A 17,743-nucleotide genomic window follows, 5' to 3' on the forward strand; every position below is an offset into this window, starting at 1 on the left:
CAGCAACGGAAAACTTTACAATGAAGTCATGCCAGCATGATTAGCTTGCTAATTCAATTTAAATCTATGCTTTGCAATCAGTGGGAGCTTTTCCACCTGCAGCAGCAGGCTCCAAATCAGGTCTTTGATGTTCAAGATGCACATGGAGAAACAGCCATGGGTGACCATGGAGGCTTCACCTGCTCAGGTGCGCCCATGTGCCAGACAGCAATCTCTTATGATGGGGAAGGGTTTCCAGATTTCTTGGGATCACAGCATCTCTGCTCCATTTCCTTCCTTAGAGAGGGCAGGGGTGCACAAGCAGAGGTTCCCCAGCAGGGCTGGATGCTGCTCCTTCTTTACTGTGGAAGGCAGTGCTTTGGAGCCTGCTGCTGCACAGATGGCTGTCCTTCTCCATGGCTGACTTCATTATAAAGTTCAGCTGATTTTCTTCCTTCCCATTTTAATTTGTCTAAATAGGAGTAATGGGTTCATACATTTTAAAAGTAATCTAATGGTTGAATGAGACAGGTTGAGGAGATTCTTAAATAACAGAGATATTAGTGCTCTAACCAAATTAAGTGATTTCTCATCCAGTGGATGGCAGAAGCAGAACCAGGATCAGATTAGCTATTTTAAAGCTGGCAAATGAACAGAGAAAAGACCAGCAGATCCTACCTGCAGAGGGTCAGGCATGGAACCCAGGAGAAGTATTTAAGACCAAATCACCCACACAGACAAAGTGAAGACTAGAGATGCCAAAGTTCCTTGTTGTTAAACACACCTCAAGACAGATGTGTTTGTGAGCTAGACACAGGTGTGGTTTACAACTGGGCAAGCCAATCTGGGTGCCTTTTCAGTAAAGAACACACTTCAGGGCTGCTGCTACAGCCTTTGCAAGGCACAGCACCCACTTAGCTTCCACATTAACACTGCTCATACTTTCTTGGGCTGCCCCCATAGCTGGAGGTAGATCCTGCAGGTGAAGGCACAGCCCTGAACCCCTTTTGAAGGCAGACCACTCCTGTTGCATATTCTGTGCTGACTTCATTATCAGTGAGAGCTTTGCATATGAAAGGATCACAAAATTGAGGTCACTCGGGCCTCAGATTTCAAGTCTACAACAGCTTTCATCTTTTTCAGCTATGGCCTTTTGTGCACTGGGAGCTACAGCTCCTGGGCTCTGATCATGGATAACTTTGATGGACCTCCTGTTTAAGATCAATGTCTGGGCCTGCTCATCCATGAAGCAGAAATAATGCTAAAAGAGGGGATAGGTATACTCATACCAACCATCTGTGCATCTGATTTTAGGTTGAGATATGAGTTGAACAGGAAGGTTTCTCCATAAAATGATCCACTGTATGTGCAGGGTTTAGATGCCCTGGACCATCTGATGAGGAGTTTTCTTCTCCCACTGAGTACACTGGCAGCATATGAAGCCAAAGTGTCTATTCTGGTATCTAATGACAGCCTCCTAATGCAGAGGCTGTGAGCACCTCTGGGTTATCACTATCTAAGAAGATATACACTATTCTGTATCATTATTCCAGTAAGAATTTAAACCCGGGGATGAAATGACTGGACTAGATGATCTTATGGTTGGACTAGGTGATTTTAGTGTTCTTTTCCAACCATAATGACTCTATAATTCTATGAAACGCAAAATCTGTCAGCTGTGAGTATGCAACAGGGGTCTTCTGCTGTGCCAATTTGCCACTGGCACAACAAATCACAGACGGGGTCCTCCTTGGGTAACATGTTTGCAGGAACCTGGCATCTCTAAAGCAAATGTCAGAGCACCCTGGAGAGGGAAGGAGAGGCCAGCACAGAAGGAAATACCTGGTAGCACCGTCAGCCAAGCAGAGTGATGTGAGAACCCAATAGAATTCCCTGCGAGACAAGTATATTCCCCAGCATCCTCAAAAGTAACATTTCGCAAGTACAGAATCTCTAGCTCCTTATCCGTTGTGTTAACACCTGCTGTCTAAGGGGAAAAAAAACACACACATATAGAAAGAAGGAAAACAAAGAGAATAAGCCACATTCCCAGCAAGTGTGAGGACACCACAGGCAAATTTCAAAAGCAGATTAAAGTGTTTTTTTGTTGTTTTTGTTTTTCTATTGGCCATCTTCCACATATACTCATTCATTCCCCTTTGCAACCTGCAGTCAAAAGCAAAAAAGTTCCCTTCACCAGGTTCTTACTCTGTCCCACTAAAGAAGCATGCAAGCAAAAGCATCCAAATGAAAAATTGCCCCCACAATATGACTGGCTTTGGTTAGTAGGGTTAATCCAAGGTAGGAGAGAGGGAAAGTAACAGGGAAAGATGGAAGGAAACGAGACAGGAAGGGGGAGATAGTGGGGAAAGACTCAAGTGCTGATCAGATGAACACACAAACACTGAGTTCATTGAAGAATACTGCATCGTCCTTTTTTTTTTTTTTTTTTTTTTTTTTTTTAAAGAATGATTTTTGGGATGAGCATTTCAAACCCATTATCCAGCTTCTGATACCGTGGTATCACAGATCACAAGAAGGTGTCAAACACCCCCGGAACAGCTGGAGTCACACCAGAGAGCTCAGCATGCTGTGCTGCTCTCCGTTTAATGTGTTTGCTTGTACAAGCCAATATATGACTTATTTCCCAATTACTTCTCCAAAGGACAGAAGACAGTCCACAGTGACTGTATCAGTTTTGGATGCAAAAACCTTGCAACAGCTTGGTTTTCCAGAGTGCTGAACGTCACAGGTAATTAGCATGCAGTTCTGTTATCAGCACTCAATTGAAAGGAAGGGAAAGGAATAAAAGCATGAAGGATTGATAGCAAAATTTGACAGTCATTTTATTGTGGGAATTTTTCCATGGCAATTGCTGTATAGGCGTTACATTCTTGTAAAAAAAAATAGCAAGAAAATAAGATAAAGCCATTCATCGTCAGTTGACAGGGTGTAATACAAAATGAATAGTAATTTTAATCACTAGCTTCTTAAAATGTTACAGCTCATTCTTGCAGTTGCCAGGGCCTTGGGACAGAGTCTGTGGTTTACCTGGTTTTGGTTTGCGAATGTGGAGCCAAAATGGCTTTTCGGCTATGCCTACGAAATTGTTGGCTCTACACAGATATTCTCCTTCATCTTGTTCTGTCACATTGAACAGATTTAGGTTAGCATCGGCTTCAGCGTTTTTACTGATCCAAGACTGCAGGAATAGACAGAAACCTGAACTTCAGTAAACCAAACAATACCTCAATTGAACCTACATTAGCTAGGATTGACTGTTCAAGCCTATTTTCCTCCTGGTTGTAGCAATATCCCAACATCACCCTGTGATGAACAACCTACCCAGGACCTGGGCAAAGAAGAGAAGTCCCCAAATCACACACAGGTCACCCTTCTGCCCTTCGCTGGTGTTCCTGCTGCTGGAACATGTCATTTCTTCCCAAAACAGAACAGTTTCCCACCTCTCCATCTGATAGTAAAGACCCTACAGCAGTTCCTTAATAACTCCGCAGACAGGAGCACCAGAGAAAGGGTTTAAGCAGAGATTTGTGTTTGCAACTCGGCTCGGCAAATACTGTTTCAATTATCAGATTCCAAAATAGAATTTGGAAACAAAATATAAGCAGTGGCGGTCTGAAACTCGCTGCTGACTTTGCCTTTCAGAAATTAGCTGTAATTTTTTCCACTGCTTATAGGAGCCTCTTCTTTACTAAATAAAGTGGCGCACATAAATCAAACAAGCTTCGGACTGTTAAGCAGAGTTTTACTTCTCTTCTTCCAAGCTTTCACAACTGCACATCAGTTTGTTCCTAAACAGTTGTTTGTATTTTGCTTGAAAATAAGCAACTACTTTGGGTGGCCTCAGTAGTAGCTTGGGGAAACTCTAGGAAAGTATCAGCTTCAGCCCTGGAAATGAAAATACACCAATTGCATTTCTCAGTTTTGTTCTTATGCTCTCCAGCCTCACCTCAGTGATTTCCATTTTCAGGGCCTGATCCTGCCAGTGCAGCTCTCAGCCCATTAAAATCAATGGGGCTGACGGATCTCATAGGTTACTGGAAGCCAAACCCAGAGGTGGCATCAATATGGAGCCATTGTGCCCATGCCTGATGACAAACACCACTGGTTTTGACCTGATCTCATCACTGAGGCTCACATGCTGCAAGGTCTGTCTGTCCTGACCAGTGGGGAAATGTGCCTCCCTGCTGTTGCTGCCTTGTTTATAATTAAACCAGGCATGTTTCAGTGCAGAATGTGCAATTTAGCCTTTGACAAAGCCTGGGCACTGTGCTGCCAGCCTCCCTCTGAAACTGGAATGCGTTTAGTGTTTTGCAAAGAACAAGGGCTTGCCTTTGATCACAAATGAGCCCTAGCTTTCAGGAACTGGCGCAGGTGATGGCTTGGTATTGTTGAGCTGTTTGAAAAATGGGTTGAAAGTACAGCATTCAATTTATCCATCTGGTCTGGGGTGGGTTTTGTCCTCAATTTAGATTTATGGGGAAATTTCACATGCTGGGCATCTCTCCTTGCTTTGATGGAGACTGAGATATTCCTCCTATACAAACTGCTCCTTAGCAGCTCCTGTAAATCTCCCAAAAGCAGGAGGGAAAGGCAGGCTGATAAAAAAGCCTTATCTCTCTGAAGGCACCATACTGCTGGGAGTGGGAGGCCCTTTCTCAAGAAGCTGTGGTCAGAAGGACCACTACCAGGATCCTGCAGCAAGGCCGGGATCACAGAATCATAGAATGGCTAAGGCTGAAGGAGACCTTAAAGATCATCCAGCTCCAACCTCCTGCTCTGGGCTGGCTGCCCCCACTGCATCAGGCTGCCCAGGGCCCATTCAACTTGTCCTTGAGCACCTCCAGGGATGGGGCACCCACAGCTCTCTGGGCAGCCTGTGCCAGGGCCTCACCACCCTCTGAGTAAAGAATTTCTTCCTAACATCTAACCTAAATCTCCCCTCTTTTTGTTTAAGGCCATTAAAGAGGATCCTGCCTGAAAGCAAAAGCATTGCATGACATAAGGTCAACAAGTCCATGCAGCCAAAGGACAGGCCTGAAAATGACAGCAAGATCATCTTTTGTTTTGAAAAAAATAAGCACATATACCCCAAAAAACCCAGAAAAGAATCCCTGCAAAGCTGGGCCTGCTACAGCTCTGTGGAGGCCCAGGACTGGTACACAAAAGATGCATCCCAAAATGGAAATGCTCCATGCCCCAGTGCTGATGCCAGCATTAACACAATTCAAAGCATTCCTGATTAACCAGAAGTAGTAAATAGACGTGTGCTGGTCCTATTCAGCAAAAATAAAACCAAACAAAACTTCTGCTTTTAAACTCCTGCCTGTGCTCCCCTTCGAGGAATGCGTCCACAGAAGAGGAGGTATTTGGCAATTCTAATTACCTAGCCACCCCGGTGCCGCTCCAACGTAATTTTAAAATGCTATTTATATGGACTATTTATATGTTCTTTGCCACAGCAAAATGGGAGCCTGTGCTTGTGACACAAGGCACTGTTCGCAGCGGCTCTGCGAACTTCCAAAAGGTACCACTTTATCCCATGGGGACCACACACGGAGTTTGGAGACTATGCAAGATGGCATGTGACACAGGCAGCTATTCAGAGCGTGCTGCTGGGCTGTGAAACCAGGGGGAAATTCAAATATGCATAATTCAAACACATTTGGAGACACAGACAGAAAATAAAAAGTTTTATCAACTCGCGAGAAGCGCCTGCTGCCAATCCTGAAGAGCTGTCTCCAGCCATTTCTTCCAACCAATCTGTTATTTCAATCTGTGTAATTATTTCCAGGGTCTCTGGCTTTTATTATCATGCATCTGGCTGAGTTACAGTTTTGTAGATGCTGTCTGATAAGTTTGTTTTAAATAAAAAAACAACAAAACTTCATACAAAGAGAAAGAAGGGTGTGTGCAGCAGGCCATGCGCAGGGGATGTCCATGAGGACAGCCTCAGCTTTAAGTTGAAAGGACAGAATCTGTTTCCAGAGGCAGAAAAACTGGATTTGGCACTATTCTAATACACACAAGCACAGGATGCCTTCAATTATGAAACAAAAAGAGGGGGAGGGGGGTTTAAGAAGTCCAAAGTTTTTTTGCCTACTTTTATATCTGCACTGGCTCAGGAGAAACCAGACTTTCTGGCTTTGTTCTGCCTGCAACCTGGAAACTCCCTTTCTAGAAAGCATTTGCAAAGTGGAGTTTTACTAAGTGAGTTTTTGCTCAATAAAATATAGGCTTTCCTGAGCATGGATAATAGCATGGTTCACAAATGTTCATGGCTGGAACAAGGCTCTCTTGGCTCTCAGGTGCCGGGAGCTGAGCATTATTTAGTACATGTGCGCTGCAGTGTACTTGGAAAAGGAAAGAATGTGTTTTACTTGGGAACCTTTCATTTTAATAAGCCCTGAAAATACCTCCATTGAAGCAGTAAAAAGGGTTATTTTTCCAATTTTAGGTCAAATGCAATCTGACAGCTTCCCTTTTATAATACTGCATTTCTCACAGTTTCCTCAGCCCTTGCAACTACTTTGCTTATCTATGCCACTACAGTAGTTGTGTTATCTCTGGCAAACAGAAGAGTCTGGAACACTGACATTAGGACATTTTTGCTGTTCCCCCTCCAAAAGCAGAGTATTCCACTGCACAGGCTTAAAGAAAAGAACAATCCCAACCGTGATCCTTGGCTTATTCTCATTATTTTTTCTCATAGACATGAAACAATCATATAAAATGAAACCCGGAGCTCACAAAAATCTGATTTAAATAATAAACACCCTTCTAGGAACTGTGGTATTGAGCATATTCTGTTGAGAGCTTCTGGTTCTTGCTGCACTGCTAGTCTACACCTTGTTTATGAACATATCTATAAAATTTTATGGCTTCCATTGATGGCAAGAACCTTTACTCAGTGCTAATGTCTTTTGCCACGAGACAGTGGGCTTCTCTGAGAAGTAACCCCACAATGTAGCTGGTCTCTCTAACACTGAGACCAAGGCAGAGGAAGGGATGCCCTGAGAGTAAACAGAAGGAGCGAGCACCAACCTTCAGCACTGTGACATAGGGTGTCCCATCAGGTCCATACTTGCTGCCGTTGACTTCCACGTGTTTCAGCCACTGGATATGAGGCTGGGCATCACTGTAGACCTTGCAGTGAAATTCCACATTGCTCCCAACCACCACGGTCTGATTGGCAGGGAGTCCTGCTTGCAGGATTGGTCGGTGGGGTGACCGTTCTGAAAAATTACAAGAGGAATATGTGAATTCATCCATTCTCCTTCCAGCAAGGACTCCTCTCTGCATCCGTCAGTGCTCATGATGGAAAGAGACAACGCTGCTTGCTCAGTGGTAGCAGCTCACAGTGATATGGCAGGAGTTGTTCCAGATGAGGAATTCCTTGCTATTCAGCAGAAAGGGTGAAGACTGGGAGTGTCATCTCAGGTATCCTGCCCACCTTACCAGCCAGTGCTCCTCAAACCAAACAAAGAGAAACCACAAAGAACAGAACAGAAATCTCAGCCCCACTCACACCTTTCCTTCTCTCGAGGCTGCTACATAATTTATTCATCAGCATCTGGAATGGAATTGCTGGTCAAAAGGAGGCTTCCTCTTGGCACCAGTTATTTGGGAAGGGAACCAGGCTTCTGCTTCCTGCATCCTATCATACGCCTGTTCACCATCACCGCAAAGCAGTTGCTGAGGGAAAACAATGAAATCTCACCTAAAACATCAAGCTGGTACGTGTGCCTAATATTGCCATATTTGTTCTCCACAACACAGGTGTAGTTTCCTCGATCTGATGGCACAACGCTCTCCATCACCAAGCTCCACTGCTGGTGTCGCAACTGGAAGAAGAAATGAAACCATCAATTCCATGGTCAAGTGTTACCATCACCAGACCCTACAACTCAGTGAGCAACCAGTGAACTCCTGCATTCTTGATCAGCATGAATGGACCTCAGAGCCAGACTGTACAGCGCAATTTCAAGGATCACTGAAAGCTTACTTTGAAAAGAAATTAAGACCAGTGCATAAACAGTCCCATGCAATGTAACACACTGACATTACAATGGGGGCCTGTAGATGCTTTCACAATAATAACAGCAATGAAAACTGCTGACTGCTGCACTGCTGCACTGGTGGCATCTCCATTAGAATAACGAGTTTAGAAGACATCCGTTGAGACAGCTCTGATGTGAATCACAGAATTACAGAATCATAGAATGGCCTGGGTTGAAATGGACCATAATGATCATCTAGACTTGATGCGCTTGTCTCTTGTGCCAGACCACTCAGGTCCAGAGACTCCATCAGCTCAAAACACTGCATTCTTGTCTGCAGAATCTTACCAATTGCTACATAACCCATAAAGATAACTAAGAACAACAAAGCTCATAATTCTCACCCTAACATATTTTGAATGTCTATGCTATGGGGACAGCATGGCCATCAGAACAGAAATGGTTGACTACAACTGAGTTAGCCCCCAACATTTTCCATCAATAACTGAGTAGAAAATATGCTCAGCCTCATGTCTGGTCAGTCCTTTTCATTCTGCACTATGCCTTCATTCTAGTTGTTTTTTCTGAATGTATGTCCAGAGTTACTGGTTGTTCAGCAGCAGGAAGGGAAAGCACAACCCATGTCTCAGTCTGACCCACTGCGCTGCACTCCTGGATAGAATGCTTGTTTGTAACACGTTCAGGGGAAATAATGGATATGGAAAGTGAATCCTGAATTAATACAGAAAGCAACCAACATGAACACAGATGACTTCAAGATGCAAAACATATAGAAGCTCCCCAAATCTCTGAGTATTCATTTGATGTCTCTGCCTCTCTGATCAGGACTTTTAACTTCATTAAACATTGAGGAGGTGACTCCAAGGATACAGAAGCCAGAGTTTACAGTAATGGTGAGCTATAGAATGTTAAAGGCTCATGGAAGAAAACAAAGATGTAACTGCTGCTGGAGTTTCCTTGCTGCAGCCGGTGAACTCAAATATGAAGCTATTTAACCTCTTTTGCTACATATAAATTGCATCCACATTCTTTCCTTTAAAGGGCCAAGTTGCAATTAAAGACAGAATTTTGGAAAGAGAAGATTTAGAGTCATGTGACCTAACAGTTTAAACAGCTTGTTTAGCAAAAAGCCATTCTGACGAAGCCCCATGCTTTGTACACCTCTATGTTCCTGGAATAGCAGTGCTGAGAATCCTACTTTTCAGATGTGTGAATATAAGATTTCTTTCCATTTCAGCATTGGTCAGGCTGGATGGGGCTCTGAGCAACACAATCTAGCTGTAGATTTCCCTGTTCATTGCAGGGGAGTTGGACTAGGAGACTTCTATAGGTTCCAACTCAAAAGGTTCTGTGATTCTATATATGTAGCAGGAGGCCATGGCTATAGTCTTCAGAGGAGCCATGGTTGTTGCAGATGTCTGACTGTACCCACTGTCCACCCAGAATGGCACATACAAAGTTCAATGCAGAACTAACATTTCACTTTTTGTAAAGCAACATTCCACTTGGCTCATCTCTAACAGCACTGCAATTACAGGGCAACAAGAGCTGTAAGAGCTGAACCCCAAGTTCACAACTGTTTGAATGCACAAGTTTGTTGATGCACAAGTTTGAATGCAAATTTGTTGCTGCTTAGTAGCTTACGTCTATACATGTTTGTCTCTTAGATGTATCTAAAGACTTCTTTTAATCCACTCTTCAGCACTGCATTTGCCTATGGAACCCCAAGGAACTGCTCCAAGGAACTGGGACTCCAGACACCTGGCTAACTCCCTAGTCTAAAATGTGTTATAGAATCAGGTCCAAATTAGGTCTTTTACTTGTGTTTATTTTCAAGGACCTTTTTATCACCAGGTTTGTAACAGGGACTTTGGACTCTGAACAAAGATGTGAACCTGGGGGCACGAACTCTGGGAGAAAACTCTTCTAGAAGCAATAGTGCTTTTTAAAGGTCTAGATGTAACGGATAATAAAAAGGCATGTTCCCAACTTAGCATGCTTACCGTACTTGATAAAACACTAGAAACATGACATGATTTAGTGCAGCTATTAATCAAGTTGGTGAGATACTAGAAATCCCTCTGGTTTATTTGGTGTTGTCATTCTTGGCTTCTTGTGAAACAAACATTTGCAGACACGCTTGGAAACTCAGTGAGTGTTTGCCAGACTGGTATGCAAGTCAGTGTGATGGTCTGGGGAAGGGATAATCTTCTACCTCCCCTCCCCCTGGATCTTTCCTTCTAGGGTCATTTAACACACACAGGCTTACAATATTAGGGATTCCAACAAGGATTTAATCATTAATGCTCTTTGGGAAATTTCATATGATAAGTCATATGAATTTCTTTCCTCTATCAGTTAAGGATGAACTGTAAGAAGCCCAGTTTAACCCAGGTTTCATGTTTTCAACACTTGCCCTTCTCTCTTACAGAATTTAAAGAGGGCTCTGACAATCACACAGGATCTAAACGCCATTTGCAAGAGGCAGAAATAGAACAGTAGTCAACTTTCAACTACTGGCCACACACCTTTCACAATCAATGTTTAAATTCTCATGCATGTTGAGAACAAATGAAAAAATTCCCAGCTCAATGATTTCTGGGTTAAGACCAGATCTTGACATGAAGCAATCCAACCAAACGCTGCCAGATCTGGATATTGCCCATTGTTTTCAAGCTGCCTAATCCTGTTATGAAGCTAAGTTGTAACAGGGAATTTAAATCTTAAATACATGAGATACTGAGCAGGTTTTCAACTTCTTCTTCTGGTTCAAATCTCAGCTGATATCTATTAGTATATTTATATTGGATGAGATTTGCATCAGACTACTTACAGCTAACTATGGCTCAAGAGCAAAAGCAAGCAAATATGAGAAGGAAAGTTACAGAGAGAGAAAGATGTCTTTATATCATGAGAAGGACAAGGAAACATAACTAGGCAGAAAGCTTAAACCAATCTTGCTGTAATTGGCCTGACATCGCCTTCAACAGCTCTTTAAGCACTGCTTGTTGCTGGAAGGTGCCCCTAGAGAAACAAAGCATAGCAATGCCAAAGACACTACCATGTTGCAGAGGATGAAATGTGTCAATTTAAACTCAAGGATAGATTAAAACCACTGGGAAGGGGGTAGGGGAATTGCTTTCAGCTTCACATTTTATTCTGCAAGCATAATTTAGTGCAGCTGATGTCACATAGTTTTGTAAAAAGCCATTTAAACAGCGCACGCAAGCCTGAAAACACTTCATGATGATCCTTACAGCATACAATTAGTAAAAGATGGCTGTGCTTCATGAATGTTTTCTGCTGTAAGACTGCTTATAGACAAGAGTTGCTTCCCCACATCTTCGCTCTCCTTAAATTTTCAGATCTAAAACCAAGTGTGCCCTGAGCCTCGTCCAGGCTGGAACAGGGACAGGGCTGAGGAGGGACCTTCAAAGGCTTTACTGAAACGACCACAATGGGCTCTTTCAGAAATGGGCCTAAGCTAACAGGAAAGAAACAGTCCAAAAACGGTGGAGAGGGAATGCTTTTTCAAATCATTTTCTGATTTCTGGAGCCCTGCACGCTCTGCATGCCGAGCCCTTTTGAGAGGGTTACAGATGTGGTAGGCATCAGCATAGAGCTATTTAAGGTTCCAGTGAAGGTGCCTTCTGAAAAATCCCTTTCTTTCCTCAGAACTAGCTCAGAGAGATGCCAGGGCTGGTGGAGTGCAAGCTGAAAATAATTGCTCAGAGTCTGATATTGTTATACTCAGCTTTGCCAGCTGTACTCCTCCTAAATATGTCTTGATGGTGACCTTCAGGGGACAAAGAAAGAATAGAAAAAATTGCAGCAGCTGATTTTCTAGTTAAAATCCTGTTATTTGTCATGTACAGTAGCAACGAAACTTCTGGATAATTCAATCACTTGAGTGCACTGGGTTATGTTGCGCACTCAAGTCAGAGTATTTTCCAGAACACTGTCTGGTAGAAAGGAAAGAGGGAGCAGGAAAAAACCAAGTAGCAGATTGCTATTACTATGGATACAGGAGGATCCTACACTTGATCAGGGATCAATGATTTATTCCACAGGAATATGAATGACCACCAGCACAGTCCTTTGGTGAGGTCCTTCCCACACCTTCAACCATGGCACAGTCATTTGTCCTTGGAAACTGGGAGTAGCTATAGCTTGCTCATGCACCCGGGCTAATCTCCATAAAAAAGGATGGAAGCTTCTGAAGCTACTTTCTCGTTACTGTCCACAATGCACCCAGTACACTTATCCTTTTTTTAACTAATCCATCAATAGTCAGTGTAAACAAACTCAAAGGCAACTAGTCTTAAATCCCAATGGACAGCAGCCCTATCTAACATTTCCATGTTGAGCAGTTGCAAGGCCCGCCAGAAACACTCCTTTTCCAGCACAGCTGTCATCATGCTCTTCCATGTACCAATGTTCATCACAGCAAAACACCATCTCCTACAGTTTGTAGAAAACCTCTTCAATAGACCCAAACTGAGGCCTTACCTTGATGCCCCCGATCCTGTGCTCTCCCTTGAACTCTTTGCCATTCTTCAGCCAGTAGATGGTGGGAGTTGGATTTCCACCTGCTGGACATCGGAAACGAACAGTGTTGGCAGCAGGAACTGCCAGCAGCTTTTTCTCCATCTTATCTGGTCTGGTCCAGAAGGGGACACCTGAGGAAAAGAAGACAAGATGAGAAAGCCTATTTATGCAGTAGAGGATATCAGCTGCTGAGCAGATGCATTTGAGAGGCTTTGGCATGTGCAGAGTGACAGTTAAATTGCTACCTGCTGCAGTTAAGATAAATGACACAGAAATGCTTTCCAGCTAAATGACTCTTATATATGTAGACAGAGTGTTTGCATTTTAGGTTTGTGATGAAAGGTTCATGACCAGGTTCTTGTCTTGGTAATGCTGGTATAAATGTAGAGTACCTGCTTTTAAATCATAGGGAGAGAGCTATCAGAGTGAGAATCTGGCCTTGGTGTGTAAAAAGATACAGATGTACCACTGGGACAATAGTAGCCAAGAAACATGAACAGCAGAAAGATGTTGGAACTGTAAAAAGAGAGAGTGAGAATGCAGAGAAAAAGAACTAACTGAGTGCTTTGGAAAGTTTTGCTTCTTGGTGAGCACAAACATAGTGCAGCCTCCTTAAGGGAAGGAGAGGGAAAGAAGCCAGTGCCAAACTGGTTTATCACGTTTATGTTCAGAAAGTTCAAGTGATTTTAGTTTTAAAGATTCATGTTACCTTTGAACAGGGATAAGTTTTAAAATACCAGTGTTAGTATAAGATACTTTTATAATCTGCCTAAAGTACAGCAATGTTTCTTGGCACCGTTACAAACATTACATATTAACTCCAAATTAGGGCAGCAGCAGCAGCAAACTTATTACACAGGAATGAAAGACAGAAAGAAAGAAAGAAAGAGAAAGCTTTAAAAACAAACTTTCATTTCTGCTTAAGGAAGTAGTGCAGAGCTGAGCTTGCTGTGTTCCCCTGCCATGGTGAGGCACCTTCAGCCAATGCCAAAGGGAGATGGGTACACATGGTGTTTGCTTTGCAAAACAGCAATGAAACTCCACCAGAGAAGACCCCCTTCATTACAACGGTATGCAAGGTCTTCTCTCTCATTTTAAGCTGCTCCAAGATGCACTTGAGCTCTTCATTTTCTCAGGAGCTCCACAGTGCAGTATGCCCTGATGTGTTTGGCTCCATCCTGTATTGACTGCAGGTAAGCCCCCTTGCCCGGAACTAGACAAAAAATGCATGACAAACACTGCTCATACATCACTGCATTCTGTATTTCCAGGAATGAACAAGGATTAGGGATTTTGAAAGCCTTTGACAAACATGACCAAAAGAAGCAGGCCTGACCAACACCAGAGCCTCTCAGTGGATTTCACTCATTGGATCACAAAATCATTTGAGTTGGAAGGGACCCTTAAAGGTCACCCAGACCAACTTCCCTGCAATGAACAGGGACAACAACAGCTAGATCAGGGTGCTCAGAACTTCATTTAGCTTCAGCTCCTGGGATGTTTCAGGCAGGCTCTGCTCTGACATGCACCATTCTAGCACCTGCTGATTCACTCCATGTAGCCTGGTTTCCCTTTGGTATCCTGGTGCATTGCTACTGTATCTTATCTGCTTTCAGAGAGCTGAGACCAGATTGCTGGACAGTGGTACCCTGGTAGTGCCACAGTCTTGCCAGGGGTGAAAATTCAGTATTAATGGCTTTCATTTGCCCTCAGACTGCCTCACACTACATGTCATGACTCCCATCAGTCACCTGCACTCACTAAAGGAATGTGGGCACAGGGACGGACCCATCCCTGTTCTTCTTCCTGCTATTTTTCAGTGAAATACTTCCTTTTGGCAGTGCACCCTGACTTCCCAGGGACTTTACACACAGAGTGGGTTGTGGGAGAGGCCAGGTGCTGATGGAGACATCCCCATGCACTGCTGCAGAGAACAGTAGCCCTACAAGCTCTTCCACACATCGGACTCGATGATCCTTATGGGCTCCTTCCACATTATGCTATGATTCTATAACCTGCTGCTTGCTGTTCTACTAAGTATCCTGGGATCTTCTCCAAGTGAGCTCTGATCATCAGACATGGGTTCTTCCCCAAGTGCATCTCTGCCATTTGGGTCCTCTCCCATGTGATTTGGGGCTTGCAGGGCTTAGCACTCCCAGATTAACACACCAATCACACCATAGCACATGTCAAGCTGCAACTGGCAAGAAGTGCCAAGGCATTCAGAACAGTGCCTTTGTTCTTACTCTCAGGAGTAGCAAACAAAACATCAGCACTTGGTCTACTGTGCCCCAAGAGTCCTTTCATCACTGCTTTTTAAAGGGGGTGAAAATTTTAACTCTTCTTTTCACACAAAGCTTGCAAAGTTCCAGAGAGCTTTGGGAATGAGAAAGAATGGAAGACAGAAAAAAAAAATTTTTTTTTGAGCTGCTTGCTCTGAATTAATGACAAGCAATGATTCCGCATGTGCAGGTGTGAAAAAAGGGACCTGCAAGACTGTTGCCAGCCCTTTCCCATCATCGAGCACTAAGCCCGCCGGTTCGTTTTGTTTGTCAGACACTGGCCACCCATCCACCTGGAATGACCAATTAAAAAACCAAGAGGAGTACTTGGAATAATTAATACAGCCAAGCGCTCATTTAGCAATTAGTAGCAGCCACAAAATTTTGCAGCAGACAGAATCAACCCTAATTGTGTAATTTCCCCAGCTGACGCCTCTGAGTACACAGCCAGATTTAATTGGAGATTATAGGGGCTCTTTGAAGGTGCTGGGGCTACACAGCAGGGGCTCTAAACAAACAGATACAGAGGGATAGGGAGCACTGGGGCAGAAGAGCACTGTGTGAAAATGGAGCTTGGTTTTTTGTTCCAGAGCCAGGAAAAACAGCTGTAAAGAACAGAGGTACTGGGAAGCCTCTTTTTCCAAAGGCAGATAACAGTTTGTGACAAGGCTGCAACAAACGGGACAATATGAAGTTGCTGAGCTTCCTCTTTCCTCCCTTTGGCTGCCTGTCCCTAACGGATGCTGTCTCCATGCTCTCCAAGATACACCAAATACTTATTTCCTTTAGGTGGAATTTCCTCTCATCACCCTGGCTTTGGTTAATTACAGTTTGAATTTCAGCAACTTTGGGTGTAATCTCCCAAATCAATACGATGGGCTTTAAACTCATGTCAGTATCAGCTCTTCAAGCCCCTCTCTATGAACACAAGGGTAAAAAGCTCTTAAACAACAGGAACCAGAAAATCACAGTGTTACATGAGAACAGGATATATTATTACTGTGATGTGCAAAATAGGCAGCACACAGTAAGTCAGTCCTGGACACATTATCTCTCTCTGCATAGGAATAACTCTTGGTTATATCATGCTTTTGCATGAAAGGCATTTTTTTGCCCTCACTCCTTTAACTCCTGACCCTGGTGATGTCTGATAGCCAGGCAAGAGCTCATACACTTCATTAGAGTACTTTTTGCCTCAAGAGATGAAGGACATGGGACTCTGGGACGTGGCACTAGCAACAGCCATGCCCCCCTGTGTGCGATGACCTAGCAGTCTCTGTCCCTGCTGAGATGTCCCAGTGGTGGCAGTGATGCTGAGGTTAACACACAGCTCCTCAGATTCAAAAGATCTGTCAATGTTAACTGGAGGGTCTGACATTAAACAAAGCAACATAAAGCACATTCGTGTCACTTTACAACACAAGGCTTCGCCTCTCTGGTATGTTAAGCTAATCAACAGTTTTTAAAGCAAAAGAGAATCTAACTTTTTATAGTGAGCCCTTTAAGCAAAGCCAGTGGATACCTTTGGATCTAAAAAAAGAGACTGTCTTGAAGTCAAGAAGACCCAGAACACAGGCTATAAATACATGTGGTGAAATGCGTGTTTTCCCTCTTGGTGAAAAGAAACATGTCTTTCTGTACCATAAAACAGCTCGTGTTTTGTGATACCTGCTGCTAAGAGATAGAGTTTACTACAGATCACATTAAAAAAGCAGAGAGCGATGTACTGCGTTTATCAGAAGCTGGTCTGCAGAGGAGCAAACCCTGAGCAAAGCTGCCCCTTCCCATGACTCCAATGGGCTTCAGTTGGCATCAGGAGCACTGAGCACCTCTGCAAAGGTGCTCTTCAACTCACAGTATCCAGCCCCCTAATTAAAGGCTATCAGAAAACCACTAACTGCTGCTGATGGGCTGCCTGGCACTGTACCTCACAATTACTGTCCTCACGCTGCACGACACAGCGGCACAAATTTATTACAGTGGGAGACCTGTTTTAAAGAGCCCTCCATGTCAAATGCTGTGGGCAGGAGAAATTTTCCAGTCATGCTGAACTTCTGCCAATGTACATAGCTGATTTGGAGTTCAAATGCAAGACATTTATTTATTAAAAACACATAAGCACAGGCAGCTCGCTTTTCAGAAATATAAAAAGCATAATAAAGCACAACACTAACGCCTATGAAGCATGTAATGATCCTGATTAATGATACTGCACTTAGAGAAACAAGCTCTGCGACTGAATGAGGTTTAGTGTGGAAGCACTGAGGCTCTCTTCTGGGGCTCCCTTCCTCATACAAGTTGAAGAAAATCCAGAGGGGTTTTGCTTACAGCTCCTGCTTATGGCAGCTGTAAATTTGGTGCTTGGCTAGTGCTGATTTTATTCTCCAAGCTGCCTCTGCCTCCAGCTGAGATGCTCATTAGGACCAGAGTTAAACCCGATAAAAACAAAGCAGGCTGAGTTTTGTGATGTGTAACTGCAAGGTGTAACTTCAGCATAGTAAAAAAACATGATGACAGAATGAGTTACTCTGGAATTTACATGCAAGGAGAACTGATAACCCAAACTCGAGACAAATTAACAGAATTAAGTAGCCAAAAAAATCAAGCCACAAGATACTGGAGCAGCTACACCACTCTGGCGGTTATTTCTAAATTTCTGGTGCCAGGACCCAAGAGTTTGTGCTCCTGTCCTGAGGACATCCATTTCAACACGGGTGGAGGCAAATGTCTGAACCATGCCACACGGCAGCCATATCTCTGCTTAAAAAAACTCTCTGTATCCTGGAGAAACAAATTACCTGTATCCTCTGACTCATCATCATCATCTTCATCATCACCTGACGAAGGGGAATCTAGGAGAAGAAGGAGAAAGACATGAAGCAGAAAAAGGAC

The 17,743-nt window shown here is 43.6% G+C and overlaps 1 protein-coding gene across 6 annotated transcripts in view; it reads right to left on the reverse strand.

The window, feature by feature from the left end:
- The window catches only part of FGFR3 (fibroblast growth factor receptor 3), a 51,039-nt gene that overhangs the window by 13,445 nt on the left and 19,851 nt on the right, over positions 1-17,743 (reverse strand). For 4 of the 6 annotated variants that reach the window (XM_042870972.1, XM_042870971.1, XM_042870969.1 and 1 more), the window contains exons 3-7: positions 17,650-17,703; positions 12,531-12,700; positions 7,721-7,844; positions 7,045-7,235; positions 3,031-3,181 (exon numbers count right to left, since the gene is read on the reverse strand). In XM_042870972.1, the coding sequence (XP_042726906.1) occupies positions 3,031-3,181; positions 7,045-7,235; positions 7,721-7,844; positions 12,531-12,700; positions 17,650-17,703 (690 nt within the window). Of the gene's footprint in view, positions 1-1,821; positions 1,967-3,030; positions 3,182-7,044; positions 7,236-7,720; positions 7,845-12,530; positions 12,701-17,649; positions 17,704-17,743 lie in introns of all 6 variants that reach the window. The other 2 variants (XM_042870973.1, XM_042870975.1) reach the window with 1 other exon arrangement.

This window comes from Lagopus leucura, unplaced genomic scaffold, assembly GCF_019238085.1.
Source record: "Lagopus leucura isolate 7727_CA_CO unplaced genomic scaffold, USGS_WTPT01 Super-Scaffold_100004, whole genome shotgun sequence".
NCBI lineage: Eukaryota > Metazoa > Chordata > Aves > Galliformes > Phasianidae > Lagopus > Lagopus leucura.